Here is a 15,944-nt window from a genome sequence, read left to right on the forward strand (position 1 = left end):
CACTGTTGTGGCCTCTCCCGTTGCGGAGCACAGGCTCCGGACGCGCAGGCTCAGCGGCCATGGCTCACGGGCCCAGCCGCTCCGCGGCATGTGGGACTGGAACACGAACCCGTGTCCCCTGCATCGGCAGGCAGACTCTCAACCACTGCGCCACCAGGGAAGCCCCCACGAGAGCCTTTTTAACCAAAGAAGAAACAGAGGCTCTAGAGGCTCGGTGAAGTTCCAATGACTGGTCCTAGGTAGCAGTTGGCAAAACCAGGATTGTAAACCCAGATCTGCTAGACTCCAGAGCTGTATGAAATCTTAACCACTGTGCTCTGTCCGCCCCAACCCCCATTTGTGTATTTTCTTGGTATGTTTTAAACATTCTGTTTTAGACACCAACTTCTGTATGTCTCAGTAATATAGTAAAGAAATCCATAATTCTCCTGGAGGTTTCTCTATGTTGAACAAAGTAGGTTTCCTAAGACTGATGCTATCCTTTACTTTTTAGACTGGAAATTTTCATTGTCCAAGTTATCAATAGTTGGAATTTATTAATTGGATATATAGATATAAATAGTATTTTTCAAATCATTTCTTGTTGGATTTATCAAAATGCCTAGATCTATAGTAGCTTTTTTGGTCTTATAATTTAGGGTATAATATTCACTTAGTCTATGTCATGAAATGATTTTGCTTCCAAAATTGTAAATATAGCTGTAAAGACACTTATCTAAATGCAGTCTTAAATTTGTAGAAGTCCTAATTAATTGATCTTAATCTAGTTTTTCATATATTGTGATTTTTTTTTCTTTTTCTATTTAGTGTCAGGTCTTTTACTTGAATTGATTTTTTCTAAACACCAAAGATGACTTTGAATTTATATTGAAAATATCTGTTGGCTTAAAGATATATGCAAAGCACAAAATAATTTTGGTTTTAATCCTTTTTTAATCTGTGAAATACACATTTCTATCCTTAAGAATGTTTATTTTCTTTAGAAAAATTTCTTTAAAATGTCCTTTTTACTCAATTTGTGTAAATGTCATATAGTTTGTTTAGATAGTCCTTCATTTTATAGGCAAACAGGGTTAGAAAGTCAGTGCATAAAGTAGATATTCTATTAGCATTTTATAGTCAGTAATGAGAACATAACATAAATGTGTATCTGAATAATAATTACTAAAATATCAGATATTATGATTAAATAATAAAGATGTCTTGTTTTACTTAATTACTTGGTAAGGAAGGGTTACAATTTTGATATTTCTAGACCAAACTCTATGTTAATTCCTTTTGGTATTCTGTTGTATGAATACATAATTAGATTTGGGGGTAAAGCCCAGAATAATTGGTCTGTTATCCAATTTTTAACATTTGACCGTTGGAATTTAAAACATATTTTCTTAACATGCCACTCGTACTTAACTTGATTCTTAAATTATTAAAGTGCAACATGCTGAGATTACTAAATTGACATTTTTTATTTGCAATACTTGGAACATTTTCCCCAGCACCAATTAAATACCTATTTTAAGCTAGATTTTTTTGGAGGGAGGGCATGGGGTAGCAGTACAGTTGGATTTATTTTATAAACATTACATATAATGACAAAGGAAATATAGAGTGCATTTTCTTTGTGAAGTCAGGCACTTACCAGTTTTTCTCTGCTCCTTAATTTTATAGAGCCAGAATGAAGAATGGGGAGGTTTGTCTGAGGATATCTTATGATAAAGAGCAGTCTAAGGCTTTAGTCCCTTTGACCCCCACCTTATTTATTGGTAACTACTAAATTTACCATTTTCGTGGCATGGATAAAATGGGGTGTTATGCCAAAACTGTTGCACGTGAGATGATTTCAAGTCCTTGCTTGATCTGTGAAGATCAAATAGTTAAATACTGGGTGTTGGGCTTTAACCCTCAGCGGTAGATGCATGATGGTGTTGATCAGCGCTTTGAGATGTGTCAACCTTTTTTTTTATACTAACAGCATCATTTTCAAATTCGTGGGGGTTTTCCTTTTGAGCTTTGTTTGCTGTTGGTATTGTTTCTCACTAAAGTAATCTGAGAAATGAAAAATAAGTGAGGTACCAAAAGCAAGCATTACACTCATGAATTTGCTTCTACTTCAAGGTGGTCCACTTTATGAATAGATTTATTGGATTTACAGTTGTTAATTTGCCTCATCTAGAAAGTGGTGCTCTATGGAGAATTAGTGCTGCTAAAATTGATTTGTTTTAGTGCTGGGCCTGCATGATACATCTTAGTACTATACATCTTTGTGGAAGTAGTAATTAATAAATCTCTTGGACTGCATAAAAATGGAAAGGTAAGAATCTTAAGAGAAAAAGTGATTTCTTTAAAAATGAATCTTTTGTAACTTTAAAGTATTTTAAGTAAGTAAGTACTTATTGAAGTATTTAATAACATGCCTTTTAATAAGTTTGGGGTTTTTTTAAAATTAAAATCTTGCTAATTAAGAATATTTGGGCTTTGGGCAAGGTAGTCAAACTCAAGAATAAAGAATATCTTAACATTGTTTTAAAACAGATGCTTTAAAATATATACAGTAATATAACAGCAAAAAGCATTTTGATAAAAATCCTCTTAGGATTGGCTTTAATAAGACAAGCTCCTGTAATTCCTTTGTAATTACCACTGTTTGTATTAAAACCTTTAAGCCTAAACCTTCTTCTTTTCAATTGGGTAAAAGTTAACAAGGCTATATATATAATCTTTTATGCCAGCATATTTTAAATTTTTTTTTTTTTTTTTTTTTTTGCGGTACGCGGGCCTCTCACTGCTGTAGCCTCTCCCGTTGCGGAGCACAGCCTCCAGACTCACAGGCTCAGCGGCCATGGCTCACGGGCCCAGCCGCTCCGCGGCTTGTGGGATCTTCCCGGACCGGGGCACGAACCCGTGTCCCCTGCATCGGCAGGCAGACTCTCAACAACTGCGCCACCAGGGAAGCCCTATTTTATCTTTTTATGAGTAAACTTGATTGGGGTCTGCTAGAACAAATTCTGGATAAGTGAGGTTTAGTTACATTAATACTTGAAATAGAAAATACAGAAGGGTAGATACAGAGAAAACAGAAGGTGGAACAAATCTTGCCTTTCACTTTGCATTTAATAAGAAACAGTTTGGCCAATGCCCTTGGTCACTGGTTTTTAGGTTGTAATCATTTTGCTGTATGTTTGTTTTTTGAACTCTTTTTCTTTGTTTGCTTTTCAGAATTTTGAGGATTTCCCCCTTGCTGTTTCATTTTAATTCATTTTGAGTCCACTGTTGCTACTCTGGTCTGTTTGTAATAATGAAAAGTTGGAATAACTTAAAATATTCAGTAACTGTAAATGTGATTTTCAAAAGTATTTGACAAGAAGCCACAGTAATAAATGCAATTTTATATCACAATAGTTACATAAACCAAAAAAATTTTTGGTTAAATAATATATACTTACTTATATTTCTTATTTTATAGTCTCATGTTTTCTATTCTATTCTTTTTTTCAATGCTGGTCCTGATCCACTAAGTTGATTGCATGAGCCCTAGGATTGGGACCTGCACAGGGACCTGCAAAGATCATATTCCTAGCTGCTGGTGGTGGTTTTATGTGTTTATTTATTTATTTATTGAAGTAAGTTGACGTGATTTTTTTCTTTAAAAAGTACTTTCTGAAAAATTGCAGGGTTTGAGTTCTTTTTTCCCCTATTGAGACATTCTTTTTTCTTTTATTGTTTCCTTTGCTGTCTTTTTTTTTTTTTAATAAAAATTCCCATTATAGGAAAATTAACAAATACAGGCAAGCACACGAGAACATAATTTTACCCACCAGCCAGAGACAATTTATTCTGGTTCTCAACTAGGGTTGGGGGTGGGGAAGTTGTGCCTCCTCAGGGGACATTGGGCAATGTCTGAACACATTTTTGATTGTCACTGCTAGCCGTGAGGTGCTACTGGCATCTAGTAGGTAAAGATCAAGGACACACTGTTAAAGAACCAGCAGTGCCCATAACGGCCCTCTCAGAATAAGAAATTATCCAGCCTCAAGTGTCAACAGTGCCAAGGTCCAGAAACCCTGGTTTAATTTAACATCATGTAATATATAAAATTTTCATTTATAGATTCCATTTACATTTATGGACTGCTACATCTTTTCAATATAATGTATAGTCCAGATTATAAATGACTGGCTGAATCAAAAGTAGAAGGGGAAAAAAAACCCTAAAAATTGTGAAAGGAGAAATGTGCTCAAGTAAATGGCTATAAAAATCACCTCTGTGATCCACCAAAATTACTTTTACTTGATAACCAGAGATAGCCCGTAGTAAAACTTATGGGATGTCACTATATAATTTAATTTCCTCAACAACAACCAAATCTGTTAACATCTATTAAGGTAATTGAGTTTTTGCCTGAAAACAGAATTGAGCATACCCTGCAGGCAGTTAGAACACTTGAATTTTCTGCTGATTTCCCTATCCACCTTAGGGATTTGATAATTCCTTAAGAGAGAAATAGTTTAAATGACCAGAATTTACATATATAGACTTATGTTGTACCTGTAGACATTTTTGTTGTTTTTCTTTTATACCCTATTAGCGTTAAAGAATTTACTTAGTAAAGATATTTAGAGTTTGAATATTTGAAATTCAGTGATTCCAAGAAATCTTTTCTATTTTGAAAATCCTGATTAAGTTTAGGGCATTTCAAGTTATGATCCTAATGGAAGAACAGGGCAAATACAATACAACTACCCTAAAATGTGCTTAAAACTATTTCTTTATAGTTTAAAGTTATATTAGCTAGGTTAATTATTCTGCTTCTTTATTAAAAAAGTACAATTAACTGCCAGAGAAAGTAATTTCTCTTTACTATTTTATCACTAACGGGTTTTAGAGCAGGGTTTTAGGAAATGTAGTTAAGTTTTCCTCATTATTATTTTTAAGACAAATGTAATAGAAGTAGACCAACAGCACAACAGAATAAGACAGCAGGAGATATGAATAAGTAATCCACAGATGAAAGAAAAAACACATGGTCCTTTGACTAAGGGAATGTAAATTAAAATATCAGTTAGCTTTTTTTTTTTGGTTTCTTGGATTGGCAAAGAATAATTGTTTGCTTCTTATGAACGCATAAATTTGTATTCCATTTTGAAGGATTAGTTTAGTGATATCTATTAACAGTTAAATGTGTACACCTTTGCCCCATTAGTTATACTGGAAGGAATTTTATCCAACAGAAATATACAAATGCAGCAAGACACATGCTCAGTATAATATTGAGCCATTGGAACCTAACCAAATGTCCATCAATGGGAAATAGGTTAAGAAAATTACAGTACAACCATACATGAAACTGTTAACCTGGCTTTGAAAGAAATGAGATCAATTTCTATGTAATGATATGGAAAGATACGCATCAAGTAAGAAAAGATCTAGGAGTAGGACATTAACAGTATTACCTCTGAAGATATTTGAGGTCCCTCCCTCCTGTTTTCTAGAAGTGTAAAACATGTACTTTAAGTATAATTTTTTTTAATTTATAAATTTTTTAAAAAGACAAAATGCTGCTCTGTGAATGGAAGACTACATTGTGTTGTTCCTTTAGTTGAAACTAGAGTAGAATTTGCTAAAAAGGAAGTTTCAGCAGGTAAAGTGAAGCACTTATGTTCTTTTGGCCATTTTAACACTAACCATCTGGAACAACCATATTGCTCTTGCCACATTGCTAACTTAATGTAAAAAAATCGCTCGATTTTCCTAGTGCCTCACAAGTGCTTTTGTAATAAGACACTGTGAGCCCTTTCATCTAAAAGGTACCTTATAAAGTGCTCTCATTTCTTCTCTTTTTATTCATTGCTAAAAAGAGATCTTAGTGCATTTGGATACTCTGCAGCCCTTTGGTCTTTAGCTCAAGGATTAGAGTTCCAGAGTTGAGAATAAGGACTTTGCCACAGTATTCAGTGAGGGGCAATAAAAAGGACCATTGTATTCTAGAACATGAAGGACAAAGGATACAGTTCAAGGAATAAGTGAAGCCCCTTCAAGAAAAACTGAAGTAGAGCAGTAACTACAAATTACACTTTCTTATATATATTTTTAATTAAATGTACATTATTTCTCTTTGACTACATAGTGTACCAGAAAGAAAAATCAGGACACTAGGTTTTCAGTTTTGGATCCAATACCACTAGTTTATTTAAGCACTTCTCATTTCAACAAGACTTAAGCCTTCAGATAATTACTTGCTTACCAGTTTTCATTATAGTTTATCAGATCATTTTACTTTTGAGTCATTGGCCTAGTATAGTGAATATCTGGGAATTTTTAAGGTAATGAGGTTTGTCTTAGGAACGTAGGTGGTTTTGAGAACAGGTGTAACTTAATTCCTTTCTGCTGTGTTTGTTGTCCTACACTTCCCACTACATCTGGTCCTTTTTGTAGGGGATTAAGAAAAAGATTATTCTTAGTATGGAGGAAAGTTGAACATGCATGTATACTGAGAAGAGGAGCTAATGGAGAGAGCGATGAAAAACAGGAATGGAATAATGGGAAAAGTATATGCGGAGGGTGAATAGGAATGGAATCAAAAGCATTGGTCTTGAGTAAGGTGAGTCTTCTCCCTCCTCTGTTTTGAGGAGATGAACAGGTTAAAGATGTAAATTTTTTTTTTTTTCTCATGAGTTGGATGAGTTGAGAAACTACATCTAGAGGAGAGCTGCAGGGACTGAGGAGAAAGAAGAGGTAGATAACTTGAGGAAAATGTTGAGGGTTTGGAATAGGTTTGCCCAGGATTAAAGGCCCATTTCAGACTGAAAATAGTAAATATCTAATCTTTATTTAAAAAAATAGGTCACCAAAGAATCTGTACTAAGGGCACTTGTGGTTTATGTTTGTGTAATACAACTTGTTTAAATTTTTTTTCTCACTATTTTCATTCTGGTCTTTATTCCCACACAATCTAAATCACTGACATTTCAGTGTATTAAACTCAGTTTGCTAGGTAATAGAGGACAGTAGGTCTAATTCTGCACAGGACTATAAAGTCTGTGTATTGTAACAGACTTCATTCTCACCCTCCCCAATTCTTAATTAATATAATTATTACATGACTCATAAAATGTACTGGTGGTAAGAAGGCCCAGAATACTGGAGTTATATTTAATCCACTATAATGTTTTCCTCGTATATAAGAGAAAAAATAACTTGGTTAATTATGGGCATATCTGTCATTTAGCTAAAAATCAGCCTTAAATGCTCATTAAGGCATTTATTTATAGCACAACTTTCTCAGCCCCTAGCAGTTTAAACTGGGCAAGTACTTAAAACGTGTTATAGCAACTTAAAAGTGGTTAAAAGAATACATTTATTTTTTTTAATTTAAAAAAAAATTTATTTTTTACTTTTGGCTGTGTTGGGTCTTTGTTGCACACGGGCTTTCTCTAGATGCGACGAGCGGGGGCTCTCTTTGTTGCGGTGTGCGGGCTTCTCATTGCGGTGGCTTCTCTCGTTGCGGAGCACGGGCTCTAGGTGCGTGGGCTTCAGTAGTTGTGGCTCGCGGGCTCAGTAGTTGTGGCTCACGGGCTCTAGAGCTCAGGCTCAGTAGTTGTGGCGCACGGGCTTAGTTGCTCTGCGGCATGTGGAATCTTCCCAGACCAGGGCTTGAACCTGTGTCCCCTGCATTGGCAGGCGGATTCTTAACCACTGCGCTACCAGGGAAGCCCAATACACTTATTTTTGTGGGTTTTAGAGTTTGTTTTCTTCTTGAAGAATGTTTTTCCGGTGAGGAGGTTTTTGCCCTTTGAAGAGTATTCTTCTCAATTGACTGGATGATAATTTCTTAAGTACAGTAATATGGATCACTGTTATAAAGAATAGTTTGGCTTTATCAACCCTTTTCTTTCCTAAAGGGTAGTAAAGGTCTGTCAGAAATGCCTGGGGGGCTTCCCTGGTGGCGCAGTGGTTGAGAGTCCGCTTGCTGAAGCAGGAGACACGGGTTCGTGCCCTGGTCCGGGAAGATCCCACATGCCGCGGAGCGGCTGGGCCCGTGAGCCATGGCCGCTGAGCCTGCACGTTTGGAGCCTGTGCTCTGCGATGGGAGAGGCCACAACAGTGGGAGGCCCGCATACGGGGAGGGGGGGCAGTCGGGGGGGGGCAGTCAGGGTTGAGAATTGCTTCTATAGAATTGTTCTCTTTCATAGTTAAGTCTCCTCTGGGGAGGAACCGCTGTGTACTCAGCCCTATTTGAGAAACTACCTTTTTCTTTTCTTTTAATTGTTGGTTTTTACATGGTGTGATATAAAATTAAGAGAGAGGGCTTCCCTGGTGGCGCAGTGGTCGAGAGTCTGCCTGCCGATGCAGGGGACACGGGTTCGTGTCCCAGTCCCACATGCCACAGAGCGGCTGGGCCCGTGAGCCATGGCCGCTGAGCCTGCGCGTCCGGAGCCTGTGCTCCAAAACGGGAGAGGCCACAGCAGTGAGAGGCCCGCGTACTGCAAAAAAATAAATAAATAAAATTAAGAGAGAAAACAAAAAGATGAAAAGCTGTAATATAAAGGCTCAAAGTACTGGTATTATTTAGGTGAAAAGTTATTTGATAGACAAATTTTTCTTGTTCTCTGTCCAGAAAACGGAACATGTATCACAGCAAGAGTTTCATTGGGTGTAAGAAAGCATAGTAGAATATGTGCTGGAGTACTTACATGTATCAAAATGTAGTAGGATATATAAATTCCGTTTGTAATTATAATTTTGTCAAGTTCGTTGTTTATAGTTTAGCATTACCTGAAAAGTTTAATTACATTAAATCCCAAGGGATAGTCCCAATTATTTCATTTAACTGATATTTTCATAGGAAATTTTGCTCTGATAATGATCTATCATTGGGGCTTATAATTTATATTTTTTACACAGAGAATATTGAAATAGGTTCAGAGTTCATTGACCAAAATACTATTATTAATACCATTGATACCGAAATCGAATTCCCTCATGAAAATGAAGCATTTAGGGGTTCAATTTATTATTAGTATTATTTTAGCTTGCTGCTTCATTCCACAATATTCTGAGTGGGAGAAAAAAAGCAATTATATCTTTAAACTGTTTAGGAATTATCTGAGGATTAAAATTTAACTGGCTTTTTTCCTCAAACACTTTTGTATTTAATGGTTATTATTTAAGTATAAGGTATCTGTTACATATTTTATTGAAACAGTTTACATGAGTTTGTAGCCTAATATTTCAAAGTGCCAAGTTGAATAAATATTAAATTGAGGATATCTTAAAAGCACTCAAATAAGCAGTTTTAAACTTTTTTGAGTCACAAGCCTTTTGGAGGGGTATAATCGCTTTGAGAGTCTGATGGGCCATGGGCCCTCTTCTCAGGAAAATCTGTACCTAATTTTGTCTCTAGTTTCAGGGAGGTTTTGGAGTCCCTAGACATTCATCTCTTCTGTGCACTCTAGGGTCAGTTTAAAACCTCACCTCAGGTTACCTTGTTGATGTGAGAAACATCCTTTTAGGTACATTTATAGAGAGAAGGCATAGATATTTAACACATCTATTTGGAGAGTCCTTTAAAATCTTTCTCGAGGATTATTTTAAAAGTAATATCCTTAGTCGCAAGGGTATAGTCTTGGGAATTTTTTTTTTAAGCTAAGCAAACCATTGAAAACCTCTATTGCTACCAAATGGGTGACTACTTTTCTCCTTTTTTCTTGGGAAAGATTTTCCTTTAGGATCTGTAAAAGTTCATGGTCATTCTAGGATGTAATGATTTTCATTAAGGGATTAAATTCCTTTGCTTCGTGTGGTAAAATCCTGATGAACTTGAACACTGGTGGGAGGGAGTATTCTAACTGGATTTTGAGTTAACTCAGTATTTACCAGATGACTTATACTGAAAAATCTTTTCAGAGTATTTTTAGTAAATACAGTGCTTTCGGATTTTGTAGGACATATAGGTCATCATATAGATTATCATTATATACAGTAAAATTATAAAAGATGAATCTGAACTCCTGGGCTTTGTTTAGAAGTTAAATATTCATCCATGAACCAAAATTCTAAAAACAAACAAATTCTAAGTTTCAATTAAAATTTCTTTACTGTGCACTAAACATTCTAGAAATCTGATTGTGTCTATGTCAGTTTGTATACTGTGTGTAAGAATATATGCATTTCTTTTGTAGCCACGTCATGAATATTTTAATGTCCCTGTGTACTAAATGACTACTCATCATCGTGTATGCAGAATTTCACAGAGGAAATAGAGAGCTGATATGCTCATGAAAGAAAATACCCTCAGCTTGGTGACTGATTATCTTGTATAATAATAATAGAACATTTCAGAACCATTACCTTTATAATTGTAATAATTTTCCTGTTTTCATCCTCTTTTCTGTTTTATTTTCATTCGATATGTGATCTTGATATAGCTTTTCCTGCTTGCAGCTGGTTTAATTCTTGAAAAAATATGACCTATGACCATTTTGAGTAATGCTTCATCTTAAACACATACGTGTCATCATTTATGAACCATCTGTGATTAATCGTGTAAGAGGAATACCTAGCAATTGTTAAAATGTTTACCAAAGAAAATATAGCTGAAATGCTAGGGCAGAATAAGCAATGCATAATATAGTGTGGTTTCATCTTCAAATGTTGGTGGGGGGCGGGGGGAGCTATATTTAGGGTGATTATATTATAGTCTATATGAGCAAACGTTTTCTAATGTATCACATAAAAGTGTATTTGGAAATAATACAAGAAAGTAAAATCTACTCTTATATAATATTTAAGGTAAAACATTCAGTTTCTAAGAAATTTATAATGCCACATTTATTGAATCACATTTGTGCTATACGGTATCAAACAGTCCCTTTAAGAACTATTAGAAAGCTATATCAGAAAAGTCTCTTCTGCAATATCTGTTGTTCAATAGTAAGTAATCCTTTCAAAGTATTAATACCTGCTTTATTTTATATAGTTAAGATTCTAATATTGCTTAAATACTAATATTTTACTAGTTATGGTTTTATAATTGTCTGCATTTACTTAATGATTTGTTAAATATGGTTTTATATTTCTGAATATGAAAACCTTTAATATTGATGATTTTTGTGTATATTTTTAATAAAACATGAAACATATATTATTATAAAGGGGAAATTACCAAATAATTCATTGTTTATGTCTAGAGAGTTTAAAGCCCGAGTTAAGTAACCTATCATTAAACAATACATTCAAAAGATGCTCAAACTGATTTACCATTGAAAGAAGACCTGTGAAAATGTGTATAAGGCAGGTATGCAGATCAGTTGTTTCCATTCTTACCATTCTCACTGTACCACATGACATTTGAAGCAACCTGGGTGGGCGGTCAAATGAGAAATTTAGCATTATATACATTGATAGCATTGGGAAACATTGGTCTTTTCGTTTCCATTTTTTTCCTCTATCCCTCCCCCAGCCCTGCAACATGTCATTCATGTGGTTTTAATGCTGCATAAATATGCATTGTCTCATGCCTGTTTGCTTTGGATGCTGTGTGCCCAGCTGTAACAAGATGTTGCTTCTTTTGTTATTTGTATACAGCTGCTTGCTTTAAACTAGTAGATTCTGAAATACCTTTCCTTGCATGTCTAAAATAAAAGTATTGCATGTACTTTGTCTCATGTGAATGACTTTTTTCTTCTCCATCCTTTTGATAAATAATATATTTCATATTTTAATTTTTCCAGGTAATTTTTTTAATTGTCTTTTAAAAATAACAAAATTTACTAGTTTAACCATTTTTAAGTGTACAGTTCAGCAGTGTTCAGTATGTTCACATTGTTGTGCAACAGATCTCCAGAAGTTTTTTATCTTGCAAAACTGAAACTCTACCCATTATAGACAACTATTCCCCACTTCCCCTCCCCTCAGCCCTTGGTAACCAACCACCTTTCTACTTTCTGTTTCTATGGATATTACTAATTCAGATAATAGTTTTTCTAGGTAATTTTGAGCTACAATTTCAGTGTGAACATGTGAAAATTAATTTTATATTATAAATACAACTGATTAAAAAACTCTAACGTACTCTTTGTATAAGTCTCAAAGGAAGAAAATGTGTAAATGATTCTTTGAAGTTAGGCCTTTCAGAAAGGACAGATACTTTAAATAATGCATATTTGAGAAGTAACGTGGTTCTCTTCAAGAAATGCTGTATAAGATTGCAAGCAGTGAACACATAGGGGAAGTCTGACCAGCTCCGGGGAATAGGATAGGGGGACATTTTTACATGGATAAGCTAAGAATGTTAACTATAGAATTCAATGTAGGCACCCTTTAATAAATACATTAAAGGTTATATGATGTTTTAAAAATTATTTAACATTAAATGGAAATGATTCTTTTTAAATTGTCCCCTTTATTTAATACGTATGTGATTCAGATGTCAGTCTTGCAGTGTATTTAATGGTTAAGGCTAAACATTATTATAAATGAAAGAGATTGGCTTACATCATTCTTGGGAGTGTTGCATCACTTCCATTAAACTTTCTTTTAAAGCTATATCATGAAAACTCTGAGACATACAAATAGAATAGTATAAGGAACTGTCATGTACGCATCACTCAGCTCCAACAACCATCAACTCAATGGTAGTTTCATAAATCACCACCCCACCCTGCCTTTTTTTTCCACCCCACCTTTTTTGCCTATTTTACAGCAAGCCCTAGACATCCTACCATTTCATCTTTACTACTTAAGTATGTATCCCTAAGAGATGAGTACCACACCCCCCAAAATTAATAGTAATTCCTGTCTTATTCCTGGTTGGGTTTTTTTTCCTAATTGTCTGAAAAATGCATTTTTATAATCGGTTTGTAAGAGCCAGATTCCAAACAAAGCTCACACTTTATCTGGTCTCTTTAAGTCTCTCTTAATCTTTAACAACTCCTCTGCTTTTACCCGCCTTTGCCTATTTTTGTTAAACTGAGTCCCCTATGCTGTAGAATTTCCTCCATTCTGTATCTGGCAGATTATAATGGTGATGTTTAACTTGTTTTCTTATCCTCCATGTATATTTAGGTCTGTAGCCTGGTTAGGTTGAGGTTCAATTTGGAGGTGGGGAGGGGGGCAAGAATACTTCATAAAAAAATAGCCCTTTTTCACCAAAGCTGACTTTTACCCATTTTTCATTAATACACAAACGTACTAAAAGGTCATCATATGAACTTTATATAGAGAGCTGGTTTATAGTAAGGCTAAATACCTTCATTTAGATTTCAGTTGAGTAATGTATCAGCTAACATTTTTTGAGCACTTTCTGTGAATCAGGCACTAAGCCTTATCTCCCTTAATCTCTACATATGAAGGTAAGTACTATGATCCTTGTTTTCATAGTATAAGGAATAAGGAAACAGACCAAAGAGTTTAAATAATTAACTTAAGATTATTTCATGTAGTGCTTTACATACAATTAAATCTAATGTATGGATTTATGGTTTAATTAATTTTTCTTTTCCTTGTTTTGTGCTGTACCACAATTAGGATGCAAAAGTAAGTTATTTGGGTACAAAAATTGTTTTCCTCTGTTAAAATCTAGTATGCCTTTTAATTACAAACTTGTTGTTAGTAATACCTGAAATTTGACCTACTTGATCCTTTTTTATTTTGTGCCGTGCAAAATTAGACACTTGGGAAAAACTTTTAATTTTTTTCTAGTATGCCTACTTTGTTTAGTCTTCTTTTGACATTTAAAAATGAGTATTGGTTGTTCCATAGAACAAAAGGCACTTTTGTCCCAGATCCCAGAGCACTCTTTCTGTATGTTACTTCCACTGAAACCATTGGTTGCTCTGGGGAGGTCTGGGAAGGTGAGTTTCTGCAGCCTTGCTGCTGGGGACATTTAAGTCCAAAACTGAGTAAAAACTCAGAGAAGAATAAATACATATGACTTGAAAAAAGAGCAGGGAAAACAAAATATGTGAAGAATGGGGAGAACTCAGCGGGGGTTCCCTGGTCTTTATTTAGGGGAGGTTTTGAATTTTAACACTAAGGTAACTTACCTTTCCTGTAGAAATGTCGGGTAGCTGTGGGTTTGCACTGCGTTTGCAGTGGGCTTGACTGCTTTTTGTGTTGCAGCAGTGGAGCCCAGCACAATTGGTAGGTAGTCAGTAGGTATTTAATGCATGCTGAAAATATCCTCCTGTGGTCTCTGATGTTTGGGGCAAAAGTCGCTAAATAAGCACTGGCTCTCCATAGAAGTGCCCATACTGCTGAACTGCTTGCGTTCAGCGTTCTCTGAAACTTGCACGCCCTTCCGTGTCAATTTCACATTCTCAAGCCTCCCCGGATCTGCTTACCAGAGTCTCACATTTTCCCTCCACAGGAAGCTGAAACCCCACGTAGCGTTCTTGAAGAAATTGGACTGACATAACTCTCCTCCCCTGTTGATGACTTCTTGTGGCATTTCACACACTGTAGATGGTCACTGCCTTCATGTCCGTGTTAGCTAATGGTGTAAGATGACGTCTTGTCAGTATTACTGTTCTGCTAAGCTGCTTCATTCAGGCCTACACAATCTTTTTTTAAAGGGAACTTTGGTTAATCAAGTGATAACAAGGGACTTAAATATGAATTAGAATGAATGCAGGAAAAGAAAGGTACTTTTTCTGGCTATTTTAAAGTTTATAGGTCTGTTTCTCTTGAATAGATTATTATCATTACCTTGATTATGTGTATCTATGAATATGACACAGTCAGGCAATATACATTTATTAATTACTGTCTTTGGCAAAAAAGTTAAATTATATGAAACCTGGTTTTATGAAACCAAAGACTAGTTCATTTTATTATATATGCGAATAAAGGGAATTGACATGTCACATATCAAATGAATAAAAATTTCACTCTATGTTGAAACTTTAGAAAAAAAACAAATGTATACCAAAGACCCTTATTAGAAACTAAACACCTTAAAACAAAGGGAATACACAAAAGACTAATGGAATGATGCTGTTTTACACTAAAAATTATTTCTTAGGCATTCCAGACCTGGGACGAGGAACAGAGATCAGCTGTTTCATAATAGTAAGCACGTTATTTTTAAGGCCAAGGAACATTTGACTCCTGAGATAAGTTTCTTGTTGTCATAATCATTTAGTCACTTAGTTGTATTCTTTTTGATGCCCCCAAAATAAAATGGAAATGTTGACTTACCAGGGATTCTTAATAACAGTATGTTACGGAAAATGTTTTACTCCCTTCACAAAGTGTTGCATAAGTCATTGTTTAACGCAGGAATATTCCTTCCAGGGTGCTTGTTACAGCCAAATTTATTTTACTCCCCTATTGCTTCCCTCCACTTAGAAGTGCAGCAAACTTTAGGGCAGCTTCCTTCCCTTCTATGGCACTGCCTAGTTATTGGAAGTCATACATATAAAAACAGATACCACCTCTCATATGAAAGTGTGAGTTGAATGAGGTAAAATGGCACTAGTGGGCTCTATATTTTTTAAGGATATACAGTTGTTTCAATGTCACTTTTATACATACTTCTATGTATGTAAACATGTCTTCACAGTTTACACTTTCATTTGTATCTGCTGGGCTGGATTAAGCTTTGTTGTGATTGTGACCAGTATTCAGGCCACGTGAGCACGTCTTATCACATCGCCAATTAGTTGTAATAAATGTTCAATGTACACCACTGTCGTGTGTTTTTATCTGTCTCTTTCCAAAAGTTTGTCAAATTATGAAGAGCTGCTGAAGGAAGAATTTAAAGAAAAAATTTTTTGAGTAAAATGTTGAAAATTCACCCACATTTGAATGTGGTGGTGGTTAAAAGCACACACAAGATAAATGGCGGAAGACTTAAGGAGTCTTCATGTACTTCAAGCTCATTAAAAAATAATGTGGAGTCCATGCTACTGAGAGCTTATCTACACATTTATTTTCAATCAATAAAT

The 15,944-nt window shown here is 35.2% G+C and overlaps 1 protein-coding gene across 3 annotated transcripts in view; it reads left to right on the forward strand.

Moving 5' to 3' along the window:
• The window catches only part of AP1S2 (adaptor related protein complex 1 subunit sigma 2), a 28,911-nt gene extending 12,967 nt beyond the window's left edge, over positions 1 to 15,944 (forward strand). Inside the window, exons 5-6 of one of the 3 annotated variants that reach the window (XR_009560759.2) lie at positions 10,179 to 13,533; positions 14,366 to 15,944. Coding sequence is in view for 2 of the 3 variants with exons in the window: in XM_030848162.3 (XP_030704022.1) it covers positions 14,366 to 14,413 (48 nt within the window). In the remaining variant the exon portion in view is untranslated. Of the gene's footprint in view, positions 1 to 1,668; positions 1,765 to 10,178; positions 13,534 to 14,365 lie in introns of those variants that run through there. The other 2 variants (XM_060292689.2, XM_030848162.3) reach the window with 2 other exon arrangements.

Source organism: Globicephala melas, chromosome X, assembly GCF_963455315.2.
Source record: "Globicephala melas chromosome X, mGloMel1.2, whole genome shotgun sequence".
Classification (NCBI taxonomy): domain Eukaryota; kingdom Metazoa; phylum Chordata; class Mammalia; order Artiodactyla; family Delphinidae; genus Globicephala; species Globicephala melas.